Here is a 26351-nt window from a genome sequence, read left to right as displayed (position 1 = left end):
AAGGAACACTCACCTACTGTCAGTTGTCCAGTTAACTGTCCAATGTGATTTCTCGCATTCACTGTTACATTTCTGTCAGACTGTAAGACCAGTGGGCTATCCTGGGAAACACGTATAAGACAATAAATGAGAGGGGAAAAAAAATGAGGTAGAATTAAATTAGAACTAAACATGCATGTTGAGAGGGGAGTTGTGTCAAACAATTGTTTTTTTAGAATTCTAAATTTTGTTAAAATGAATAACAGTAATACTCTTTTTCAGCCAAAATCCAGAAAGCATAGAATCCCTTGTTTAGAAATCAGAGTTGAACCTAATCAATACATATCGGGCTTCAGTTCTTGAGGGTATGACAAAGCCAAAAATTCAAAAAACTTAACACAAACCTGTTTCTTTATCCTTTTCCATATATTCATTATGAATACATCTGAATACTTTTCTAACTACCTCATCAGCACTATTCTACATAATTCTATTAAGTTTTACACATTGAAGAAACTGGACTGCATTTACCAAAATGCAGCCATGAATGCCTTTGAAGGTAACAAATATCATTATTGCAAAAAGCAAAAAAGAGCACTATCAGGCAAGGTCATATAACACATCATTTGTTATCTTACTATTTTTTTGAAGGCACTTTCACAGAACCATTCTGAGATACCTACATTTTTTTGCAGCTTTCATTTATATATGTTTGCTCAGACATAATGCTGTAAAAATTTTTTCTGAAGTTTTGCTTCAGTTCAATAAATAAATATTCCAGTATAGTAGGGGGCCTAAACTTCTTCCAAAAATCCAAAAAACCTGCAGGAAAATCTACTGAGCAGCTGATGTAAGAAAAATATATCCAGCTGAGTAAGTTCCTTAGATAGAAATAATGAGAGGCTAGGAAAATATTTTGGAGGATTATTACATAATCCTTCTGTTATTAGATTATTCCCTGGACATTCATTATTGGACATTCTTGTATTTAGCTAATCAGATTAAATTAACTTCTTTTTGTGAGGGTGTGTGACAATAAAAATGTTCTTCCTATTCTTGATGATTTTAAGAAGAGATAGAAAGGAGTTAAGCTATATAAACAGATTTATTTTAACTGGATGATGCATTCATTTTGCACTTAGATCTTCTATACCCTGTAATCCTTTTAATCCATGACTATCCTCTACAAGTAACACTTTTCCCAGATGTTTTCACAATAATTATGAATCTTAACTGGTTCTCAGTGCCCTGGAAAGTCTGAAATTATTCTGAGATAATTTCTAAAAGCTCAGATGTGCTTTTTCTCTCACTGGACCCTGTGACCAATTTCATGCCCTCCTAATTATCTCTGCATCATGGAATCTGGCAGATGAAAGTTGCTATTTGACTTGTCCATATTTCCAGATATAGCGTTGTAATTATCAGTGAGACACTGTGTTCAGTGTGACTGGTTTGAGCTGTGAAAGTGATGCAGTCAAGGGAGCTTCTGGCAACAAAAGCAGCTGCTTAGAACCTGTTTCTCAACACTTGATTTGATTTCCACTTTCCTTATGGTCCTTTGAAGATCATTAGCTCAGGAAAATTCTACTCAGGGAAAGGAGGTTGTCTTGGCAGACAGCTGCATGGCCAGAGTAAATATTTAAGGAGACCTTTTCACTTTCCTATAGTCAGTAGAGGAGAAGAGGCTTTTCACTTCGAATAATCTAACTCTTAGCAAGGGAGGATGCACTCAAAAATTTTTTTTGCCTTCTTAGCTGAGGATTATGCAACTTATACTTCCAGTGTTCATGGTCTGATCTGAGGGATTTTTTCACCTTACTAAAATACTTAAATAGATTTTCAAGCTAACCTTGCCTTGTAGGTTTCTTATGCTCAGTCTCTAATCATAAATAAAGACCTTGGTTATCAAATTTTCAAACACAGGATAATGAAATTTTAGGTGAACTGAGCATTCTTTCTTCTACTTCTCTTATTTAAAAGATAAGAAAAGGGATAGAGAAGCTAAGACCTTAAATCCATATTCCTTAGTTCCTAGTTACCAAATATGCAGCTGCAAGCTTGAAGTCTAAACCAAATAAAACACGTGGCAAACTCATATCAATTCAATTCCAAAATTTTATCTACAGCATGTGCTGCACCTGTGTTTCCACAGGAAGTGCCTAAAAAACAGAGTTTCAAAGTCTTTTAAGGTAGACTACTCAGAGGAGATAGCTACTTAGAGAAAACTTTGTTAAAATCCCTGAAATTTTAGATCTAGAAGATGACTATACAGTGAAATGAGTGTCAGTCATATGAATTGAAATTAACAGATATCTGTAGCATTGACATGTTGGATATTTATATGTCTGAGTCACTAAATCTGCCACTCTCTTAATGTGAACTTAAGCTTGCACATTAATGGACACGATGATACACAAAATGCCTTACACTTAGGTACTGGTAGGGACTAAGAAGTTTATCATAATTTTTTCTCCTGGAAATTGGAGATTTAATTCACCATTTTAATACATCAGCTTGCTCAAAATCCCATCCAATCTAGCTTTGAACACCTCCAAGGATGGGGCATCCATAGCTTCTCTGGTCAGTCTGTGGCATTTCCTCACCATCTTCTGAGTAAATAATTCCTTCTTAGTGTCTTCTAATTTAAAACCGTTTTCCTATATATTCAGATTTAAGCAGAAACAACTGCAACTAAGGAAATAATGGTTTTAATTTGTCAGTTTTATCCCTACACTACTGACCTTCAGCATCACTTTTTATGTTTAAAGCATCACTCAAGCATCATTAGTTCCCTTTTATCATTTTATAGAAGATGAACAGGAAATCATTCAGTAAAAAAAATAAAAAAATAATATATAGAATATATATATAAAAGAATATTCTTGGTGTGTGTCCAAAGCACAAAAGATGATACAGTGCAGTGCATCCTTAAGAAAAGTATATGTAACAATAAAATTTGTGGAGAAGAAATTTAATTCTTATGGTAGGGGATGTTATTGTTAATCTTTTTCTTTGATCAAAATCATTACACATTCCTACCTAAAATAATGTTCATTGGGTCTCTGACCTCTTAATGGTTGCATATACACAGAAAACCTGTTAAGTATAGTAATTTAAGTAGAGTAATATGCAGTCCTCCAGAGAGCCATATTTACTAGTAAAGATATGCAGTGATTTTTGCTACAGCCTCCAGACAAAAATAACCTCCTTGTTTTACTTCCTCATATAATGTACCATTATATTTTTATTACAGCACAACTCAGTCATGCATAGAAAAGCTTAGTGATAAAGCAGAAGCAGAAATTTAAATAGCAGGAAAAAAAAAAAAAAAAAGATATGACTTTTCTGGAACAGATTTAAACATCAAACAAAATTTCAAATGTACTTCAAATATAAACATCTAAAAATAAAACAAGACTACAAATGCACTTGGAGGAAGCTTGTTAAATGCCCACAGTTCACTCCTAAGTTATTATACCTGTGAACCAGTAAGCAAAATTGTATATTACTGTGTTGCAAAGCCTCCAGAAAGATTTAATTATGACAAATGTAGATAACCAATGCAAGTTTTAGAATCTGAACCCAAAACAGCAGGGGTGGAATGACTGTCCACCCTTGCAAACTATCATTTCTTGTTGTGTAGATATATCAGTTATTGAATGAATTTTTGACATTAAGGTAAATTTAACGGTCCATTACATTCTTTTAAATGTTGAAAAGCAGTGTTCCATTTTCTGTTTGTGTGGAAGTGTAAAATGTCATTCTGCTATATATCAATATGAAAGTATTTCTCATCACTTTTTATCCTCAAATGTAAGAACTTGAAAGACAGTAGCAGATTACTCCAGGAAGAAGTTGCATATTTCTAGGAAGAAATGTACAAATCAATGTATATCTAGACATTTTCGAGTTCTGTATCACCATTCTCTACTGAGTGATCATTTCTCTACAGTTTAAATTGTTTTCCTTTTAGACTAAATAACTGAAATAATATTAATAATAAAATAGAAAATTAAAAAAATCATACTGTAGTCAGTCTCATAACCTGGATATATGTACATGATTTAGAGGATTTTCCAGTTCCTTAGATGTCTACTACCAAAGAAAGGGAGTGTCACTCCAATTCATTTGATGTATAACAGGAAGCATGTCAGTTTAAATGCAGATACATCATTCTACACAATAAAATAATAACCACAAAGATATGAAATGAAAAGCATAGCTAAGGCAAAACAGCAAAGGAAAACTTGCTATCAATGAGTTGTTAAAAAGTATATCTAGTGTATATTAAAATTAATGAATTATATACAAATACAACATAAAAGTAAAGTGAAATAAACCAGATTGGAAGTTTTATTTTAGATTAATATTGCACATAATATTTTATAGAAAGTTAAGGTGGCTGTAACTGATGGTGAAATGGTGCTACTAGTATGAGCAGCACCTTCATTAGCAAGTCAGAAATGGTTATCTTTATTTTTTGTTTCTTCACATAGCTATATTAGTTTCTACAATGCTGAGATTTCCTGATAAGACTTCCTTTAAGCAAAATCAGTCGCTGTTGGATCTTAATCACTTTGACAATATTTCCAGCACTGCTAGTTCCCTCTGTTGTTGTATTAAATTAACAGAAGTACACGTATCTCAAATGAACTATGAAACATCCAACCAAAAAGGGGTTTCAGGTGAACAAAAAGGGGAGAAAAAGAATTTTTTTGGTTGCTTCATAGAGCCTTCCACTGAATGCACTTGTTATTTATTTCATCAATTGTTAGAAGCATTCTGGCTTCATTACTGCACTTGTTTGATGCAAGTACTATCAATTCTGTGGGCATTTATCATTGAACCTTGATCAAGACATTAAAAAATAAATGAAAATAAGAAAAACAATGACAGGAAATATGGACAACTTGCTGATTACCTCTTACAATATCTATTATGAAAAGTGTACGACTCTATATATTCAGAAAGATATATATCGTGATAACCAGTCCTGAGTACATCAGCATTTATGGCAATGGTCTCGGCATGTATTTTATCAGCTGTAAAGCACAGCAATTCACTCCAAAAATGCCTTTGCAGCATTAAGGTAACATCTGTGGTGTTATTGAGAAAAGTCCCTTTTGGGTATATAGCTATTACAAGCACATAACTTTGCACAGTCTTTGGCTTCAAGCAGGAGAAGCTAACTTGTAACTCCTCTGTTTTAAGACAAAACCATGACCTACACTTCTGCACAGCCACTCCAGTTTTCTTTTAGGAACAATTCCCCATCTTCTCATAAGAAAGAATCAGTTCAGTCCTGTTATTTCCTTTTTTCTTGTTCATTAGCTTCTCTATGTGACACTGCACCTCTAGATCCCCTGCTTTCCTCCATCCTTCTTTACTACACACTATTCTTGACTCTATGGCTTGAGCTGAATTTCTAAAAGGAAACAACACATACTGACAAATGTTATTCCCACCTGAGGGAAGAGAGTGGTTATCTCATATCCATTATCCAGAAAAGAGTAATAAAATCCACAGTTAGCAAAGATTGCTCACATAAGAGGGAATTAAGATGGCTGATACCTATTTAGGTGGCACAGATTTTGAAGAGGTATGCAAGCAGCTAATAAGTGAGACACAATACTCTCTGCTTTTCAGTATTTCAGGAAGAACCACTGCAAGATTTTCAATTGAATGACTGTTTTTCAATAAAATATCTTTATCTCCATATCTTGCAAGGAATTAATACAATTTTGATATTGTTAAATCAAGAGTATCTCAATAATTAGAAAACATCTCGTGCATGTCATGTACTTACCTTTAATTCTGACATACTAACATTTAGAAAATGACCTTAAAAGGTATTAATTCAGATTTTGTTGTTGCACATTCTTTAACCTAGTAAAACATTCAGTAAGAAGCTTTATCATTAGTGCAATGCAAATTTGGCCCATTTGGGAAACATTTTCAGTGGTAACAACACTAATACCAAGTTGGCTATTGAAGATAATTGCTAACTTAAATACCAGAGATCCTTTGGAAAAGATATAATTGAAAATTTAACCTTCTTTTCTACTCTGAAACTATTAAGAATTTATTTCTATTTCTACAGCTGGCAAACTTATCCATACCAGCTTAATTTTCCACTACAAACACTGAAAATACTAAATAAATTTTCCCTCCAGTGACAGAGTACAACAAATACTGTCCTGTGACTTTGCTGCTTTTCACACTGACATTTAGATTAAAACAGCTTGAGAAATGCCACAGACTTGGATTATTTCATCAACCTGCAGAATTAATTAGGAAAGTTCTAGAGACGGAATTTCTTTCAAATTCAAGATTGGAAAGAAATATGGAAAATTAAAAATTAGTTTATTTCCTATCTTCATTGCCAAAACAAGTACAATTGTGTCTGAGTACTTTTCCTACTTCTGCGTAAAGAAATAAATGAACTTGCAGGCACATAAAAAGATTATCAAAGGTTATAAAAAAGATTCCTTGTTTTCATTCCTTAGTACTAACACTATAGTGCTATGTTGTGCTTCTGGCAAATAGTCGAGCTCTTGTAAATGTAGAGGTGTGACCAAACAGCTCTTGGTAATTCTATCTCTGTCTGAAATCCACAGTATTTGTCAGTGCAAGCCATTATACTCAAGTTTCTATTATAATCTTGTTGGTATTATTTTATAACCTTATTAAAATCTACGTAAAATATCTCTAGTACAACTTATTTCTTTTCAGAGAAACAAGAAGAAATTTAACAAGATTTTTCTTCTTCTGTATTTATCCTAAAGGCAGTGAAAAAAAAAATTTCTATTATCTGTATTTAGCTCTGAGCTTTGAGCAAAGGTAACTAAAAATACATTGACTTGGTTTATGCATGCCACAGAATAACTTCTGTGAAGAAAAAGTCTTTGATTTAGAATACTCAAAATGTGCAAATATATGAAATAATATCAAAGTCATTTAAGTGCTGCTTATGGAAAATTACAGTAAATAGAGATTTAATTTGAATTTTACAGAATGTCCTTAAGGATTACAGGAGGCTGTCTGGTAATTTTTTTTTCCTTTCTTGAATCTTGTAAGCCTTTCCAGGACTTTGGACCTTGCTGTTATTTGAAAACCAATGACTTGGAACATGTTATGACTAAACTCAAGTGTGTAATTAAAACAGAATTTGTCATAAACAAAAAGATGATATAGAACAATGCAAAGATTCCATTTAGCCTACCAGTTCTGAATTAAATAAATATTAAATTAACAAAATTTCTATTGTTATATTGTAATTAAGTCAATGCATCTTCCATTTTACCATAAAATGCAGTGAAAAGAATTTACTAGTTTTTTGAGATATTTAATCGCTTTTTAAATTTACTTAGCAATGAAACAACAACAAAAAAAAAGTTACTTAGCAATGAAACAAACAAACAAAAAAAAACCCATTATGTTATATACTATATATAATGTTATAATATTGGCTGTTCTACATTCAAAGAGCCAATTACATTGAGTCTTTTCAGACTAAAATTTTCCTTCTGCTTTCCCTTATGAACAGATTCTGCCTCATAGGATACTTGTTACGAAAAAGTGACTTAGAGACTCATTTTTTAAACAAAGATTAATAATACTAACAATACTAACAACAATTCTGAAAATTTTAAAGGACAAAATATACCTAAAAATAGAATTCTATAAATATATTAATAAAAATTGAAATAGTCATCAGAAACTTAAGGAAAATTTAGAACATTAAAGAAATGAAAAATGCTTCAGAATTTATTATTTATGCAGCTGCAAAAAAAAATAAAAATAATGAAGAAAACAAAGCTAAAAAGACACCATCTTGAAGGGAAAATAAAAGCCATATACTGAACATTTCCCAGCAGAGAAATGTGAGAGTGTTCTTTCAACAATGAAAGGAATTATGTTTGTCTTCTATCAGGATGCAGTTTTGTATTATTTTTGCTTCTCAGCAAAGAAAAAGCTTACACTAGTTTCCAGCCTTCACCCTGTTTCTCAAATTACGTGGCTTACCAAAGAAAAAGCAAGCAAACAATAACCAAAAAATAATTTAAACGATTACCCAGATCTTTTCATTGTCTTTTAAAATACAAATTGAATAAAACCACTGAATTGGTATAAGTAAGAGAGAAGTCCTGAATTAGAGGACATGGTTGATCAACTACTAGTAGCAAGGAGCAGAAAGTTTCACCATTCAAGGATGTAACAGAAAATCTGAACATACATGCTCCAATATTTACATTGTTAGCCTCCAAATGATTTATGGCAAACTGGGAAAAACTAGACCATATCTTTCATTTGTTGCAGAATCTGACCATGCTTATTAAGTATTCAAATCAAATTCAGACAATAAGTATTCCAAGTAGAAGAGGCCAAACAATAACTCAGCTTAAAAATTAGTTTCCCTTCAGTCAACAACACATAATATCAATTTAAATCAATAATACATTTATAGTTAAACCTTTATAATCCCCTAAAAATGACATTATGTTTAAGAAATAATTTCTTACCAGTAAACTGGGAAGATTTTGAGGCTGTCTGAACTTTATAATGCAAACTGTCTTGTCAGTCAAACACAGACCTGTTGTAATCTATTTTAACTGCCTCTTAATTGGTAACTGGCTGCATGATAATTCCTCCCCTGAAGAGAACACTGCTTTTGTTTTTAACTTTATCCATTTTACCGTGGCAGATTATACAGATGAGCACATGAGACTGCCAGGCAATAAGGTAGAATGCTATGTAAAAAATAAAACAATTCAAACAGACTGACACATATACACACCTTTTTTTTTTTTTTTTTTTTTTTTAAATCATCCTTCATGGTGCTCTCTGCCAATGACACAGCAAAAAACCTGAAGTGCATTATTTCAATAATACAATAATACTAGAAAATCTTTTCTGCTTAAATGTCAATATAAAAATTAATTTCAGCTATATTTCAGCTAACTTGCAAACCTTAATTCAGAAAATATGTATTGCTCAATTTTCGTCCTCTGGGCATATTTGTATTATTTGTATTATGTTTAAAATTTATTCATCTTTTATCCAGGGTGGTTATGTTTCAGTTATTTTTGAAAACTATACTTACATATATGGATGGTGTAACAGATGTATGAATCTGCACCAGGAGACCTTTGAATCAAAACATCTGTGATATAAGTGCATAGATTATTTAAATTATTACAATACTTTTAATAGCCTGGTAATAAATCTAAACACACTATCTTCGGATCTCTTATTCACTAATTTCAGTAACTCTGCTAACAATTATACAATGCTTTTGTCTGTCTATAATCAAAAATGAAACATGCAAAACAGTGCATAAGATGTGGGAAAAACACGCCAAAATTAGTTTTCTTTCATCTGGCTAATATTTGCTAGTCAGTCTTATTTTCAGTTACACTTACAACAGCCATGATGATACACGGTTGTATTTCTCAGTTTCTTGAGCCTTAATTCAGCTAATTTGTTTCCCGTACAACTAACAGCAAAAACTCCTACCTCAGCCAGTCTTCAAACATTAGCAATCTATTAGATCCTCTTTTGAGGGTTCTGTCATGAAACTGTATTTTAACATTGTGCTCTTTCTAGGTCAGTACTTCTCATGCACCCAAAATCCTTAGGGAAAAAGAATTCCAATTTAGAATATTTCCACCTGAGTCAGCATTTGTGTAGCTTGTAGAAAAAGCTAAAACAATTGTATTAAAACAAAAGTACACAAAAGGCAAGATAAACCTAAATACAACCCATTATCTTCCTCAGGTACCATAAATCATGCAAAATTACCGATGGCAGTGGAAGCATAACAACACTAGTCAACATTCACATTGAGGAAAATGGAAGTTTTCAGAACTCATGTTCCTTTCACTGTGTCACATGAAACAGACTTCCATGCTGTTTTCACATTAATATGCAAGTTGAATCAGGGAGGAGACAGTCAATTTCATTATTTCTGTTTTACTTTTTTATGCTATATCTACAAATGATAGTGAATATCTCACTTCAAAATCAGGAAGGCTGTATTTTCAAAACGAAGCCCTTGCTATGAAAAGTTTCCAAAATATGAAGTTCACAACAATCAAAATATAAAAAAGTTAAATGCTCTCCTGTACAGTCTCTCCGGTTGCTCTTTTTAATGAATTCCCTTGCTAATTCCTGTACAAGCAGTTGAAGACAAAGTTACAGATTTTAACCTTGCAATCTCTCAGCATCCCTTCTGGGAGTATGAACCCTTCTTATCTCATGTCTGAAGAATAAGGTATATTATCCACATAGAATAAAGTGTCATAGCCCAAGATCAAATTGTAAGCAAGCAGTAGAGGCAGGCACATCTTCCCTGGCCCAGGCATCTAGTTATCCTACTGTTCAATGAAGAAAGACCAAGACGGGACAGATACTGTGCACCTTGCTTTAATGCCAGTATGAAACAAAGAATGGATAAAACTATCACCCAACTCAGGTCCTGGGAAACACTCTGAGTTCCTGAGAAGATTATCAGTAATTTTCTTGAAAAGCCAGACTGCAAGGTTGCTCTGTATGTTTCTAGGGCAGGTTCCTAAACCTGTTTCAGACACCCAAGGATTTTTTTTTTAAATTCTTAAAGAAGTACATGATTTACACAACTCAGCACCTTTTGCTTCAGGTCCCCTTTTTACACCCTTAGTGACTCATCGCCATGACTAAGCTATCCATCCCATGAGGTGGACAGAGAACTCATGAAGAGAGTTCTCTCTGAAGGAGAAGTCCTTCATAGTCATGGAAGTTCACTTCTTTGTACAAAATGACTTAATCTCTAGAGTGATCTTCTCTAGTTCAGTCATCATTTCAACCAACATCCTCAACTACCAATACTAAAGAACTCTTATCATAAAGAAGCAAAAGCTGAATTCATGTTCTAGATGAAATTTTCTACAAAAGAGACAAATAAAATAATGATCCCAATCTCAAATGCTGTCCGAACCACCAACACATTTTCTAGGTTATTTTTCCCTTTTGCCTTAGACATTTCAGACTTTTAACTTTTTTCAATTAATGACATGCCACACTCATATCATTAGCAGTGTCACAAGGACTGAACACAGATTTTATTAAACACTATCATAATAGGCTCTAAGAACATTTAAAAACAGATAAGAGTACTGGAATCTAAATCATGTAAAGTGCTTTATCTTCTCTTGCATCAACTACTTCAGCTTGCATCATAAGAAAATGTCCTTTGTACCACAGCATCCTTTTAAGCTTAAAACACCTCTGTCTTGTATTGTCCCAAGTCTTTTTCTTAACATATTTTATAAATGCATACTGGAACTCTATGTTTCACATTCACTTTTACCAAACTAATACTGAATCCTTTTATCTAGCGTCTGAATGCTCTTTCAAAGATATAAATCAGGAGGACTGAATGATTTAAATATAACCTTTCTTCAAATGCTGTAGCAAATTGATTAGCAGGATGGAAATTTCAAAGAATTTACAAGTAAAATATAGTCCTGCTTCACATGATGAATTTTAAAGTTCTTGTTCAGAATATCACAGATTTGTTGAGTCCAGCTCCTGTGCTAAAGCATATATCCTATAACAGGTCATACAACTAGACTTCCAGAAGGATCTAGAATATCTCCATAGAAGATAAGCATCCTCTCCCGGCTACCTGTTCCAGCGCTCCCTCAGCCTTACCAAAAAGAAGTTATGCCATGTGCTAGTATGGGACTTACTGTGTTCAAGTTTTAAGCCATTGCTCCTTGTCCTGTCACTACTGACCACTGAGAAGAGCCAAATCCATTTGCCTCCCACCTCCCTTTAGAGTCTTATAAACATGTATAAACATGTATAAATATGTAAGAAATCAGTTTAACAACAGATCACAAAAGTCTAATTTTCAAATTCAGTAAGCTCAAGGCAGCTGGAATGTGATGGGCAGTAACCAAGTGATGGACTTATAATAACTTAAAATGTTTTCTGAAGTCTTTCATTCTATTCTATGGCACTGATTATATTAACTTACATGCTATAATCTCGAAAACTGGAAGAAATAAACAATTGCTTTGCTGATGTTAGGAATAAAGGGATTAGTATCCAGCTTAAGTAACAAAATAATTAAAACTCTGACCAGATATTTACTCAGTGACTAAAAAAAGGAAATGGAAAGATTTACAAATTTTAGCTCAGAGTTTTTGGCCATTGTAAGGAGAGAACACATTTGCATTTAAAATCATTTAAAATCTTGCATTTGAGAGAAAGGAAAAGATGTGTAAATCTCTAGACACTTATGTACAGACTTAAATGTGAACAAATTCAAGGATTGGTAGCAAGTTTTTCAGTGATCTGAAATTGCATGCACTGGTACAAGCTGGGGGAAGACCTTCTGGAGAGGAGCTCTGCTGAGGGGGACCTGGGCATCCTGGTGGATGACAGATTGGTTATGAGCCAGCAGTGTGCCCTTGTAGCCAAAAAGGCCAATGGCATACTGGGGTGTATTAAAAAGAGCATGGCCAGCAGGTCGAGGGAGGTGATCCTCCCCCTCTACTCTGCCCTGGTGAGGCTTCATCTGGAATATTGTGTCCAGTTCTGGGCTCCCCAGTACAAAAAAGACAGGGATCTCTTGGAAAGAGTCCAGTGGAGAGCCACTAAGATGGTGAAGGGCCTGAAGCATCTTCCCTATGAGGAGAGACTTAGGGAACTGGGTCTGTTTAGCCTTGAGAACAGAAGGCTGAGAGGGGACTTGATCCAGGTTTATAAATACCTGAGGTGTGGGAGCCATAGTGGTGAGGCTGGTCTCTTTTCAGTAGTGTGTGGGGACAGGACTAGGGGTAATGGGATGAAAGTACAGCATAGGAAGTTCCGCACGAATGTGAGGAAGAACTTCTTTAGAGTGAGGGTGACGGAGCACTGGAACAGGCTGCCCAGGGAGGTGGTGGAGTCTCCTTCTCTGGAGACATTCAAGACCCGCCTGGACGCCTACCTGTGTGACGTGGTGTAGGGAGCCTGCTTTGGCAGGGGGGTTGCACTTGATGATCTCTAGAGGTCCCTTCCAACCCCTACAATTCTGTGATTCTGTGATCTCTCCAGCAGCATCTACTCTGGCTTTCACAATCCTTCCAAGTACAAACAAAAGTGTCTACCTGTTCTGACAGTGTTCCAGGTCTCTTATAGTTCCCATGGGCTGCAGAGCATCTAGGTCCCCTTTGGATCAACCAAGGACAGTTTTTTCTCTGTTTGTCCAGACACTGACTAATGTAAGGCACATTTAAGGAAGTACTATAGAGTATAAGGTAATTTATTTCACAACTTTTTTAAATTTACTGTTAGAACCCATACAAATGCTTCTGAATTATTAAAATAATTTCATAAATGAAATTAAAATAATAGTGAACCATATGAATCACATGAAACAGCTGCCATAGCTACAGCTGTTCCATATGCTTAATTGTACAAGGATTTCTAAAGGTTAAGAAAAAATTGTATGGCATACTGACAATTCATATTTACTCTAATTGCAACAATTTGGTAGAAAATTACATTGGCCATTAAATTACTTTCAAACATTCTTTCTCAAGACAAAGCCAGGCTTTATCACAGTGCCAGCTTTCAGGGATGTTTTGTTCTTTAAAGATACAAACTTTGGATGTATGAAAGCCAAAATGTCATTGCCAGCATAGGAGTTGATCTGTCCAACAACACAAACACAAAAATAATACCAAATGTACCAATTTCTATGATTAGTACTTTTTATAGCTTTCAAGATGTTGTTTCATTATACACCTACTCTAATGAATCAATACAAGTATTTCACATTGATGACAAGCATTGCACTTAAATTTGTCTAATTTGGGACAACATTTTAAGATCATAAAATAATATTATATATACATATATTTATATTACATTATATTTTATTATATTTATAAATATTATTTATGAAATAAATGTCTTATCTCCTTGAGAAAAAAACAAACAACAAAAAAAAAAAGGTTGAACTATATAATTATAAGGTTAAAGATCAGAATAATAATTAATCTGGCTTCCAACATAATGTAGAACACAGAGCTTTAAGACAGTAACTTCTGAAATAATTGATCTAATAATAATTGTCATTAAGCAAACCACGATGCTCACCACATTAAAAAAACAACTACATATCTATTTATTAAAATATAAATGCACACCCAGATTTCTAAACTAATTTCAAATATATGAATACAAAGTAGATTCAGAGTTCAAACCTGGACGATTTCCTTATATATATCAATCTTAGTTATATTAATAGTAACACATGTAAAATTCTTGTTAACTTTCAGAAAATTATAAGATAGTGATAAATTCTTAAGAGGCATCAGGTGCGAGAAACTATGTCTGTTAAACTGAATTAACAAGATTTGTGTATTCAAACTGCACAAGATATCTGAATCTGTTTTAATGCCCATATTAATTCTTGAGGCTACTTCAAGATTTATAATACTAACTACAGGTAACATATATGGTGGTCATCTCCAGTGCCTTTAGGGAGAGAACATTTTTCAGAAAATACAAAAGGACTGAAAGCACTGAAAGTTATGCAGGTAATAAAAAACATCTGCGCTCTTTCTTGGCATTTCAGGCTGTATATATGAAGAACTTTAGAAGTAATTGCAGCAGCTGATATTGCCTTAATTTAGCTTTTACTGTACATATTAACATTTAAAAAGCCATCAAACATTAAGTATTACCATTATTATTATTTGATGAGGACAGGGCATAGACTCAATTTAACTGCTGAGGCAGTTGCCTTCCCTGTTTCAGTCTCCTGAATTGCATAAAATCCTTCTATTTGTTAAATGCTTCCAATTTATTTCACAAATTTGCCAACATATACAAGGACAGGATCTGGTTGTTTTCCAAACAAGTCTAAAAATCCTTACAGAAAAAAACACATGGACAGATGGCCTTCTTCTCTACTGATGTTAACACTAGAAGTGTGCTTGGAGGGAAATTCTGTCAACATATCTTGAGTCATATTTTTGCCTTATTTACTTCAAAATATTTTCTAACATGGTAAAGCTCATTAGTTCATTTTATATTAATGTTCTATTTGATCTTGTTTGATTCTTGAGATATTCTAGAAAGCTCTTCATCTTACTACTGTGAAAGGAAAGCATGCAACAATCCACTAAAATAAAACCTATAGATGAACAGAATTTTCATAAAAATACCATAAATCACCAGGAAAACAAAAGGAAACTGAGGGAAAAATCATTTGTTCTCAAGTATCATATTTCTATTGGAAATATTACTGTATAAAATACATTTCTATTCTTAAAATGACTCTAAGTACATTAAAATAATAATAATACAAACCTTGGAAAATAGTGTTCAAAGGATTTAAAGGTGAGGTGCAAGGAAAAGCCTTCCATGAAGATTAACCTGAAATCAAACCCATCTCATAAAAATAGATTTAACCCCCAGTAACACATACCCATGGTACCTCAGATCTCTTCAGTGCTGAACATATATATATATATATATTGTCAAAAATTAGTTAGATACTGAAGGTTTGATCCTGTTCATAAGCAAAAGTCACACTAACTTATTTGAACTGAATATCTAGGCACCTCTGTCCTGACAAAAACTAGCAAAACTAAAAATGTCAGCTACAATTGTGTGCTATTCAGAATGGTGGACTGCACAACCAGCAAGTGAATTCATTAGTCTGAAACATGAGAAAGCCTATGAATACATAAGAATTAATAATCTGTTTTCAGCCCTTTTCAACACAACTAACAGAACACTCATTTTGGTCCGATTCTTTCCATTTATTAAATTGTTGAAACATATTATTTACCCCATTCCAGATTTCAATTATTTCCGATTAAATATACATATGTATATATAAATAAATCCACTTATCTGTTGTAATCACAAAGTTTCTGCTGCAGAAAACTCAGAAATATTACTTGCATGTGGTCCTGGAAATGAACAACTGGCTGCCTTGTGAAAATCAAGGCAATTTTGAGTGGATGCTTTGAAAGCAACCACTTAGGAGGTATTTTTATGGTTGTGTACTAATAAATTATTTCCTTTAATAAAAGCACTGATGCTATAAATATGAACTGGTAGTTGACATGCTTAAGTTCCTAGTATTTAGCAAACTTTAGATATTGTGGCAATCAGAACAAACAGAAAACTAAATTTGTCTGTTGTTTTATTTAATCAATGGCCAAAAATGGGGGGAAAACTTAGAGGACCAAGTTGCATTTTATTCATTCTTGGCAACTACTCAGAAAGTATTAATGTCCTGTTGAGGGCATTTGTGGGTTTGCTTTCTGGCTTGGGATCTCATCCAATGAATATGTGGACTGATCTGAAGAAGCAGCATTTTTTAAAATATGCCATTCTGCTGCCTGCTTAGTCCTTAGCTTTACTGTGAGAGTGCATAAAATATGGAGTAGGAACAATTTACTGAATATTCCAGTTCTTTAAGGGCTCAGCTTCTCAGAAGAATTACCTCAGAGGATTTATCTGAAGACTTTATTACATGTCTACTGATAGAGCACGTATATAAAACAAAGCAGATCTCTTGAAAGCTGCTTCAGTGATGAACGATCATGGAGCATGACAAGATACAAAATCACATGTTTTGCAGAGGTCACTATAACTCCCCAAAAGAATTCAGTTTAGTAGGCTTCTAAGTGTGCAGTCTGCAAGCACAAATGAGAATGACAAAAATGAAGAGACAGGTGTGGAAATGATGAAGATCATTACGGACATTACATCATTATCTCTCCCTGGGTGTAATTTAATGTTTCAAATGACTAGCCTCATCATTGTTTTCTTTCTATAAAGAATTTTATTTAAAGACTACAGCCTTAATTTATATAATTGATTCATCTTAGTTACAGTATCTAGGAAAGCATATTTGAATTTTCAGTAGATTTCTATATAAATCAAAGGATGTTTTCCAAACTATTATGACTCAGTATAAATGTCCATATGTTTTTGAGCAACGGTTTACAGTAGATTTTACCCAGCCAATTTTGAAAACTGATCAACACATAAGACATGTAACAGTATCACCTCTAGAGTTCTTCTTTAGTATTTTCACTCACTCTTTTGTGGAATCAGCTAGATAAAAGTTTTAATTAAAATTGCAGGAAATTACTCACACACACTTGCTGTACTGCAGTATATGCAAACACCCAAGTTTATAAGGTTAGCAATGACTGTTAAATAAATACCCTCCTTATTGTGAATCTAAAACAATATACCTACCCAACAGTGATTAGACAGTTCTCTGTGATTTCTGAAGGAATAGATGCACTCCTGCGAAATATGTGAGTACAAGGTATCTAAAATGCCTGTTCATTGATGATATATGAGGGCTACTCTGTAAGTAATGCCTTCTATTTTATATGTTGGCCCACAATGTCAGAGTTGGGATAGAGGTAAAATAGCAGAAGGTAAATCTTCCTGTTAATATTCTATTACATTTTGTTGCTGTACAACATGTGGCAGCATAGGGGTAGTCTGACAGAATAGCATCTGACACGTAAGTGCAAAGGAAACAAATGTTTGTCTTTATGTGGAAAATTCCATTTCAGCCTCTACTGCCATACAATGAACATATAACACTGTGGGCCTACATAATAAATTAAGATGCATTACTTTTGGAGCAGCCCTCAAAGAACTGAATATTCTAGAGCCTAATATAACAATTATACCAGTACTTTCACAAAATCACAAGAAAAGACACTGACAACTCCTAATATCTATTCCTACTAGCAGGCCTATAGAGAGGCCAAAAGATTATTATATCAATCATTTAATACTTTTGCTCATGCAGCAGAAACTGTACTGAGAATCTGACCTCTATTACCCCAGTAATGACCTTGGTAAGATAAAAATATATTTTCCTACTAAAACATACTTTATTATGTAATCTCATTTTACTTTGTTTTGCTTAAATGAAAATTAAACTACATAAAAGAAATACTGATAAAATTGCCAAGCCAGGAAATTATGAAATCAGCAAGTTTTCATGGATTTTGATAGCTCAAACAATCTTCCTTTTTACTTCTGCACTCTACTAAAACAATTATCACCTAAGTGATACCTAACTGATATTGTTCAAATGAAATGTATACTTATAAAGTAGCAAAACTGCACTAAAAAGACTGGTGCATTTAGGATCCATGCTTCATTTCTTTGTAAACACATGGGAACCCATCAGGGATGGTGGACGATGGCAATCACATTTACATCTCTGGATTCACTACACATATGTGGTGATGGCCTTTTCCTACCACACTGGATTAAATGCAAACATTGGTTTTTTTAGACCTTCTGAATTAATTCATGTATCATTTTTAAATATTTTTCTTCTCTGGACTCACATTTAATATACCAGAAAAGTCTGTCTGGTTTTTAAATAAATTAAATTAAATTTAAATTCGAATAAGAAGTGTTTGCTTTATTTATATACAAGATATACATACTCCTTTCAGTTCCTCTTCCCTCAAATAAAACCTGCTAGATCTATCTGTTTCTAACCTTGCAAAAGAATTTCCAGCATCCTGATTTTCTTACTTACATAACATCTAAAATAGCTGTGAAACACACTTTTAAATCCCCAAATTCTCTGAAAAATTTTAGTCCTAAAGCTAACAACATACTGATTGTTAAAGTCTGTTCAAAATTTTTAAACCTAATTTGTTTACCTCCAATGATACTATACTGTCAGCAGACACCGACACATTCACAATGCTATATTACTTAGACAGACTGAGACTCTTTGCAGGGTATTAAGGTAATCTTTTCCTGAAGTAAGAAGATCCCTACTGGGGCCTTCTATTATGTCAGCTTCAGATGATGATTAGATCCAATAGCTTATTTTTCTACCCTACCAAACACTGGAAATGGAGTTTGATAATTTCAGTGGCAGTGTATCTGCTTTATAGGCTTTTAGAGTAAACAGGCAAAGCCTCTTCCCTCCCTGTACTCTCCTCTCTGCATTCCTTCCAAACTCAGTTTGGGAAAAATGGAGAAAGATCATCTGACGGAGTTAAATAAACTACTGCTTTCTATAGCAAAGATTCGAAAATATTAACCGAGTCTCTCTTGCCTGAAACACAGTAGCACACTGCATTTATTATCAATTTTTGAGTCTGGAGATGATTGCTGTCGCCCTGAACAAACGTTATACAATGGAAGAGTACACCATGCAGACAAAAAGTGAGAATAGTTTATAATGATTCAAGGACACACTTTTAATCAGCTGGGAACTGTGTCTGGAGAGAAGATAAGTCATCCTTTGTAATCCAGATATTAAGAATCACTTTCTGATGAATAAAGTGAATAGAAATGCATTTACAGCAATGAGCTGAATAAGAGTTGCACACACTTACTCTAGGAAATATTAATATTAAAGTGGCTAAAAACATTTCAAAGATTACATTAAATGTACAAAATTTTAGTTGGAACCTGGCCTAGAACTTAAGTGCTACTCCTCCAAGTTAGTGCTCCAATTACAGGAGCACAACATTAGAAGGATGTGGAGCTGCTGAAGAGGGTCCAGAAAAGCACCACAAAGGTTATCAGAGAACCAGACCAGAACTGCTACAGAGACAGGCTAATGGAGTTGCACTTGTTCAGCTTGGAGAAGACTCCAGGTAGACCTCCAATCTTCCAGTCCTTGAAGGAAGCTTGTAAGGATGGGGCCCAATTTTTACATGGTCTTATAGGACAAGAGGGAACTGTCTTAAAGTAAAAGAGGGGAGATTTGGATTAGACGGTATTAAGAAATTTTTTACTCATAGGATGGTGAGATGCTAAAAGAGATTCCTCTGAGAAGCTGAGGATAACTGATGGCACTGGGTGGGGCCCTCGGGCAGCTAGATGTAGTAGCCAGAACTAAATGATTTTTAAGGTCCCTTCTAACCCAAGCCATTCTATTATAATATTGTGTTCATAAACTATCACTGTTCTTCCAACAGTAAAGAATAATTAAAACTAAAATAGAGAGGGGAAGAAAGAAAATACTACACAAATCACAAATTACACAGAATCAAATTACTATTATCTATTGGACAGCTAAGAAATTAGCATTAACATACATGTGTTCAAGAAGCACAGTAGTGTATGTCTTTTTTATTTATATATTTTTATTTTTTATAGGTATCAAAACTTGTAATACCCAAAATATCACTTCAAGTGAAACAGCTCCATGCCCTTAAAATACAAAATTCCAGACTTTGCTAGTATCTGTCCCAGTGATAAGATACTGACAATACTTTTTTACAAAGTCTGGGAAGGAAACCAAATATCTTAATTACCTGTATTTAGGTGTTAATTACTAGAATTTTTACAACAAAAGTGGTTTACTGATTAAGTTTTCTGATTAAGTATTTAAGGTATTGAGGTTCTATGAATTACCTATATTAAAAAAGATTATTCCTGAAAGCTTGGAATAATGAGAGTATTTCAGAGCATTTCTTCTATGTCAGAAAACACCAATTTATCTTCACAACTGTTTTGACTGTCTCCCCCACCCTTTGTAAATACAAATAAAAAATGATGGAAAAAGCTTTAAAGACTAGGTGTGCAATCTGCATTACGCTGCTGTGGAAACAGTGACTCAAAAATTTGCTCACTGAAATAATGAAATACATCAGCATAAAAGCAAAGTAATTGCATAAGATAAAAGAGACAGCAGGCTTAAATTGTGCAAATCAAAGACAGGATTGAACACATAATTCTACCATTCCTGATATATCTGATTATTTGTATTTGAGATCAAAGTTGACATTCAATTTAAGTAAAAATGATGCACCAAAGGTACCCCAGGAGAACTAGCACATTTAAAAGGCATGGCTTTTAGTGTTCAGTAGATCTTTAAAAGTCTGCTGGCTATTGATTTTGTTTCAGATTCAACATTAAACTACCAAGAACTTAAGTAAAGCCCAACATAACCTGATAAATCTGTATTATTCATACAGGCTCCTCGTTACAAAAGCATTTCTACTCAACTGGCAAAATCTCACTGCAGTTTATTGTATCATTAAGAATTACTTTGTTAAATTTAAATTAAAATCATAACTATTGTTCTTTTGAGTTACTAGGCTGATAAATAAGAGGTGTTTCAGAGCTTTAAATATCCTTTCGGCTTTTCAGTTTATAAAATTTGTGTCAAATCAGTTATATCACTGAAGCTGTCGAAAGAGTTGGACCAGCTGACTAACTGATAGCTAGGTTTTTCATCTGCGCCACTGCAGATATATCCAAATACATCGAAAGAAGCACATTCAAATTAAAGCACAAACAGAATAAATAACTGGCAATTTGTTTGTATTGTTGTCTGCAGGCTTTGAAGTTGATACCTTATTAGCATCATTGTATGGAAATACTGGTAAAAACACAGGCCTACACAGGATTCCTATTTTAAAGATTTAAAAATAAGGGCATTAACTAAAAACATTTAAAGCTTAAACCAGTAATTTGTATGTACCTTCTTGTGAATTCTCTAAACTTAGACCACTCAAAGTTTAGCTAATTTAATTGAAAACATAATCAAGATTATAGTGTACAATATCTTGAAAGCTATGGATTCTATTTCTCTTCTGTCCCAACGAATTAACAAAAAGTAACCAATAAAACATAATGTTAACAAATTAAAAAATAAATATATATTTAACAAAACAAATTATTGATTTGAGAGAATCAATATTTGTACACAGAAATTCACATAGTTTAAGAGAGTATTAGAGATTATCACAAAGAAACAGAGCATCTACTGCTACAATAGATAATGTAGTTAAAAACAAACAAAAACACAACAACAACAAAAAACCACAAGCTATTTTAAATTTTCATATTGTGAGTTCCGAATCAGGCATTAAGTAGCAGAAATTGGGAGAACTGAAGAAGCATAATAATTAAACATGATGCATCCTTCCATGGTTCATTCTCAAGACTTCTGTATTTAACATTTCCAGAAACAATAATAAAAAAAGTAGAATAGGTAATCTAGTTACTAGAATTAATTACAATGGTATTAGCACAATTAATGTAGATTTGATATCTTCCATCTGATACTACATCTGAAAATTCAACCCACAGGAATGAAGGGAACAGACTTCAGTAGGGCCTGTGGTGACAGAACAAGGGGAAATGGCTTCAAAATTAAAACAATAGATTTAGGTCGCATACAAGGAAGAAGTCTTACAGTGAGGATGGTGAGGCACTGGAACAATTTGCCTAGAGATGTGCTGGATACCCTGTCCCTGGAGACTTTCAGGACAAGGGTGGATCAAGCACTGGACAACCTGATTTAGCAGTGCACATCCTTGTTCATTGCTGGAGAGTTAGACTAGATGACTTATAAATGTCCCTTCCAACTTCTATGAAGATCCAATTTTAGGAATCACTACAGTTGTGATAAATAAAATAACTGCTTGCCTCCACCAACTAGCAAAAAACTAAAAACAAGGTTTCCTTAGGTATGGGCTCCTGGAGAATGTATATTCTGGATTATAGTCTGACTGCAAACCCTCACTATCAAGTAAGATATCATTTGGAAGAAGAATGATTTTAAATTGGAAGTTCTAAGCAACAATCCTTTGAATAAATTAAACTGGAGATAGTTCATGAAGTTACCTTTGGGCCAGACTATGCAGGACATATCATAAAAAATGTTCTCTGTCCAGTTGGAGCTGCTGGCAGAAAACCCCATTGAATGCTTGAGGTGAACCTCCAGTGTTTTGGAGTTGAGGGTGTGTAGGATCCAAGATCCACTACACTCCAACTGAAAATGAGATTTTGGCAGCATATGAACCAGTTTGAGATGAATTGGAAGTGTCTGCTAATGAAGCTCAGCTGTCAAATGGCAACAAAATGTAACAGAATATTGGCAGAAAGGTTCAATGTCTAGTGCTATATCACCAGCAACTGCCTGTGTTGTCACGGGCCAACATAATAAAATAGGAGGCATTACTTAACAGCAGTAATCATATGTATAGTAATTAAGGTTAAGTATATATAATTATTAACATTACTATTATCTTTTTTTTTTTCCTTCCTCTTCTTTTCTGTCTTAGATGTTATCTATACCCATGAATTGAACTTTATTTATTTTTACTTTTTTTTTTTTTTTTTTTTTTAAATTTCTTTTTCCACCCCACTGGAAGGAAGGAGGCGAGTGAAAGACCATTTGCTGCTTAGCTGCTTGCTAGGTTAAACCACATGGCCTCAAAAACTAATTACTTAACAAAAGCTGTATTTTGACCAAAATCTAAGACTGATCCATTATTTATTCCCTTCTCTGCAAAAGTCACCTTATTTTAAAATCAGTGACAAACTACAAGTTAACAGCTCTCCTGAAAAAGAATGCTGGAGATATATTCTACTTCTCGCCAAAAGCAAAACCAAGTAACAATCCAACAAACTCCTAATCCACTAATGCTATCAAGAATAATTCCTAATACGCTATTTTTCATTCCAAGATGAAAAACATACATGATGCAAAAGATTCTTATTTAGGGCTTTATCTGCAGAATTGATTTAAATTCCTTCCAAACTGGGTATGCAAACATAAATACACTTAACTTTTGCAAACTCTTCTAATTTATAAAATCTCACTTATCTCGCTAGCAACATAATACGTACACCAATGATAAGTGCATTTCTATAGTCTTAACACTGACAGTATTTACCACAAATCTTTCAGGATTGGGAACTAGAAAACACATATTTTATATATTTGATTTGATTTTTTAATTAGGTTTAAGTAAAATCAAGCTCCCAGAGAATTCCACAAAACTAAGTTATTTTATATACTTGGTATAGAAAATGGTCATGTCTCTATTTGGTAATATTTTCAATTCATACAATTACTGATACAGCCCAGATTCGGTACACTTTTTCTAAAATACCAATATGTAAAATTTGGTGCATTTCTTGGGCTATTTCAATTAAGTTAATGCTATTCAAGTTTTAAAAAGCACAGGGTTTGCACATAATTTCCTCTTCTTTTAATTGCCTCTTCCGTAGGTCACAGAATCACAGAATGACCCGGGTTGGAAGGGACCTCAAGGATCGTGTAGTTCCAACCCCCCTGCCTAGCAGGGCCACCAAACATACACCTTTACTAGATCAGGTTGCCCAGAGCCCTGTCCAACCTGATATTGAACACCTCCAAGGACGGGGCATCCACAACCTCCCTGGGCCTGTCCTCATAGGGGAGGTGCTCCAGCCCCCTGATCATCTTCATGGCCCTCCTCTGGACCCTTTCCAAAATCTCCATGTCTTTTTTGTACTGAGGGCTCCACACCTGGACACAGTACTCCAGATGGGGCCTCACAAGAGCTGAGTAGAGAGGGACAATCACCTCCCTATCCCTGCTGACCACCCCTCTCCTGATGGAGCCCAGGATCCCATTTGCTTTCCGAGCTGCCAGAGCGCACTGCTGGCTCATGTTAAGTTTCTCATCTATCTGGAACCCTAGGTTTTCTCTGCCGAGCTGCTCTCAAGGACAACTCCTCCCAGCCTATACAGGTGCCTGGGGTTCTTCCGGCCCAAGTGCAAAACCTTGCACTTTGCCATGTTGAACCTCATTAGGTTCACCCGAGCCCAGCTTTCCAGCCTGTCAAGGTCCCTCTGAATGGCATCTGTTCCCTCCACCGTATCGACTGCACCACTCAGCTTGGTGTCGTTAGCAAACTTGCTGAGGGTGCACTCCATTCCTTCATCGATGTCATTAATAAAGATGTTAAAGAGCACCGGTCCCAAGACAGACCCTTGAGGGACACCGCTCGTTACCGGCCTCCACCTGGACACAGAGCCATTGACCACCACCCTCTGTCTGCAGCCTTTCAACCAATTGCTTATCCATTGAGTTGTCCACCCATCAAATCCACCTCCTTCCAATTTGGAGATGAGGATGTGATGGGGGACCATGTCAAAGGCCTTGCTCAGGTCCAGGTAAATGACATCGGTCGCCTTCCCTTCATCCACTAACGCCGTCACTCCACCATAGAAGGCCACAAGATTAGTTAAGCATGACCTTCCCCTGGTGAAGCCATGCTGGCTGTCTAGGATCATGTGCTCGTTCTTTATGTGATCAAGCATGTTGTCCAGGAGGATCTAATGGATTGCATTAGGGAGGAAATTACTATGCACCATGACTAGAATTTCCTGTAATTTTGTAAAGCTAGGAGCTTTCAAGGATAATTTATAATCTACATTGGAAGAGAGGAAGAGTAAGAAATATCTGAAATTTGAGAGATGATCCCACAGTACAGTAACAGTTGAAGGAGATGGAACACTAGTCACAAATACTTATTTTCTTCATGAAAAAGAATCCCTGTTTCTAACATAATTAAATATCTCAACTGATCAGATGTACTCCTTTTGGAAAACTTATCTTTACAAATTTTTCTGAAGTAGTCACTTATTTAAAAAACCTGAATTATAGAAGTCACTCAAATATAAAAAATATAATTTATACTTGTGTTTTGTTTCATATATGCTTGTATCTACTTACACTCACGTACATGCATACACAGAGATTCCACTGTTGTAGAAGGATACATTTCAGACAAGCAGGATCGATTATATCTTCCTATTTTTCTATCTTACCTTGACAGTGTTGCTGCTGTTTACCTTCATTTGCTCTATTGCTAGTGTTAGTGCTCGTGCTCTTGAAGCATCTCAAAGGATGAAGACATTTGCTAGAAACAATTTATAACAAAACTGTTTATCCTTCTTTCCCAATCAGGACAAAAATCAGTTCCTATTTATTTTATTTTATTTATTTATTTATTTTTAATGTGGAAACTGTATGGGTAGCCTCATTAACAAATCTGTTTTAGTAAAGCAATGAAATAAGGCTAGGACCTACTCTGTAGCTTCTGATTAAAATAATAAGCATCACAGCTCATCACAGAATTTATGTCTCACTAGTACTAACAAAATAGAAAATGATTTTAAGGAGACGAATGAGCTTAAGATAATGTTTGTAAACTTCATCTTCTAGAAAGAACCAAAATAACAGTAGTAACAGCAATTGAGGGCAGCACACAGTAATGATAATCGCAGTATGCTCAAGATATAATATTTCATAATAATTTAATATTCCTTTACACTGTTCTTGTACCACTAGGACCTGATGTTATTATTTGCTCACATCACCTAACAATCTAACAGGTCACACAATCTTTTGAAGTGTACAGCCTTACAACCTTCCTAAATTGAAAAGTGCTGTTATTGCTGTTTAACAGAAAAGAAATTGATACACTGAGGTCATCTTTTCCAAAATCCTCAAAAACAAACAAACAAACAAACAAACCTACTGACCTTCAGAAATAAAGAATAATCCCAGTTCACTTCTCCTA

The 26351-nt window shown here is 34.4% G+C and overlaps 1 protein-coding gene across 13 annotated transcripts in view; it reads right to left on the bottom strand.

The window, feature by feature from the left end:
* The window catches only part of SGCZ (sarcoglycan zeta), a 321764-nt gene that overhangs the window by 48411 nt on the left and 247002 nt on the right, over nt 1-26351 (bottom strand). For 9 of the 13 annotated variants that reach the window (XR_014945428.1, XM_085545371.1, XM_085545373.1 and 6 more), the window contains one exon: nt 14-101. Coding sequence is in view for 11 of the 13 variants with exons in the window: in XM_085545371.1 (XP_085401497.1) it covers nt 14-101 (88 nt within the window). In the remaining 2 variants the exon portion in view is untranslated. Of the gene's footprint in view, nt 1-13; nt 102-25596; nt 25689-26351 lie in introns of all 13 variants that reach the window. The other 4 variants (XR_014945429.1, XM_085545378.1, XM_085545377.1 and 1 more) reach the window with 1 other exon arrangement.

This window comes from Coturnix japonica, chromosome 4 (genome assembly GCF_054131305.1).
Source record: "Coturnix japonica strain WE chromosome 4, WE-NBRP24, whole genome shotgun sequence".
In the NCBI taxonomy this organism is placed as follows: domain Eukaryota; kingdom Metazoa; phylum Chordata; class Aves; order Galliformes; family Phasianidae; genus Coturnix; species Coturnix japonica.
This window is presented reverse-complemented; position numbering and strand designations above follow the sequence as displayed.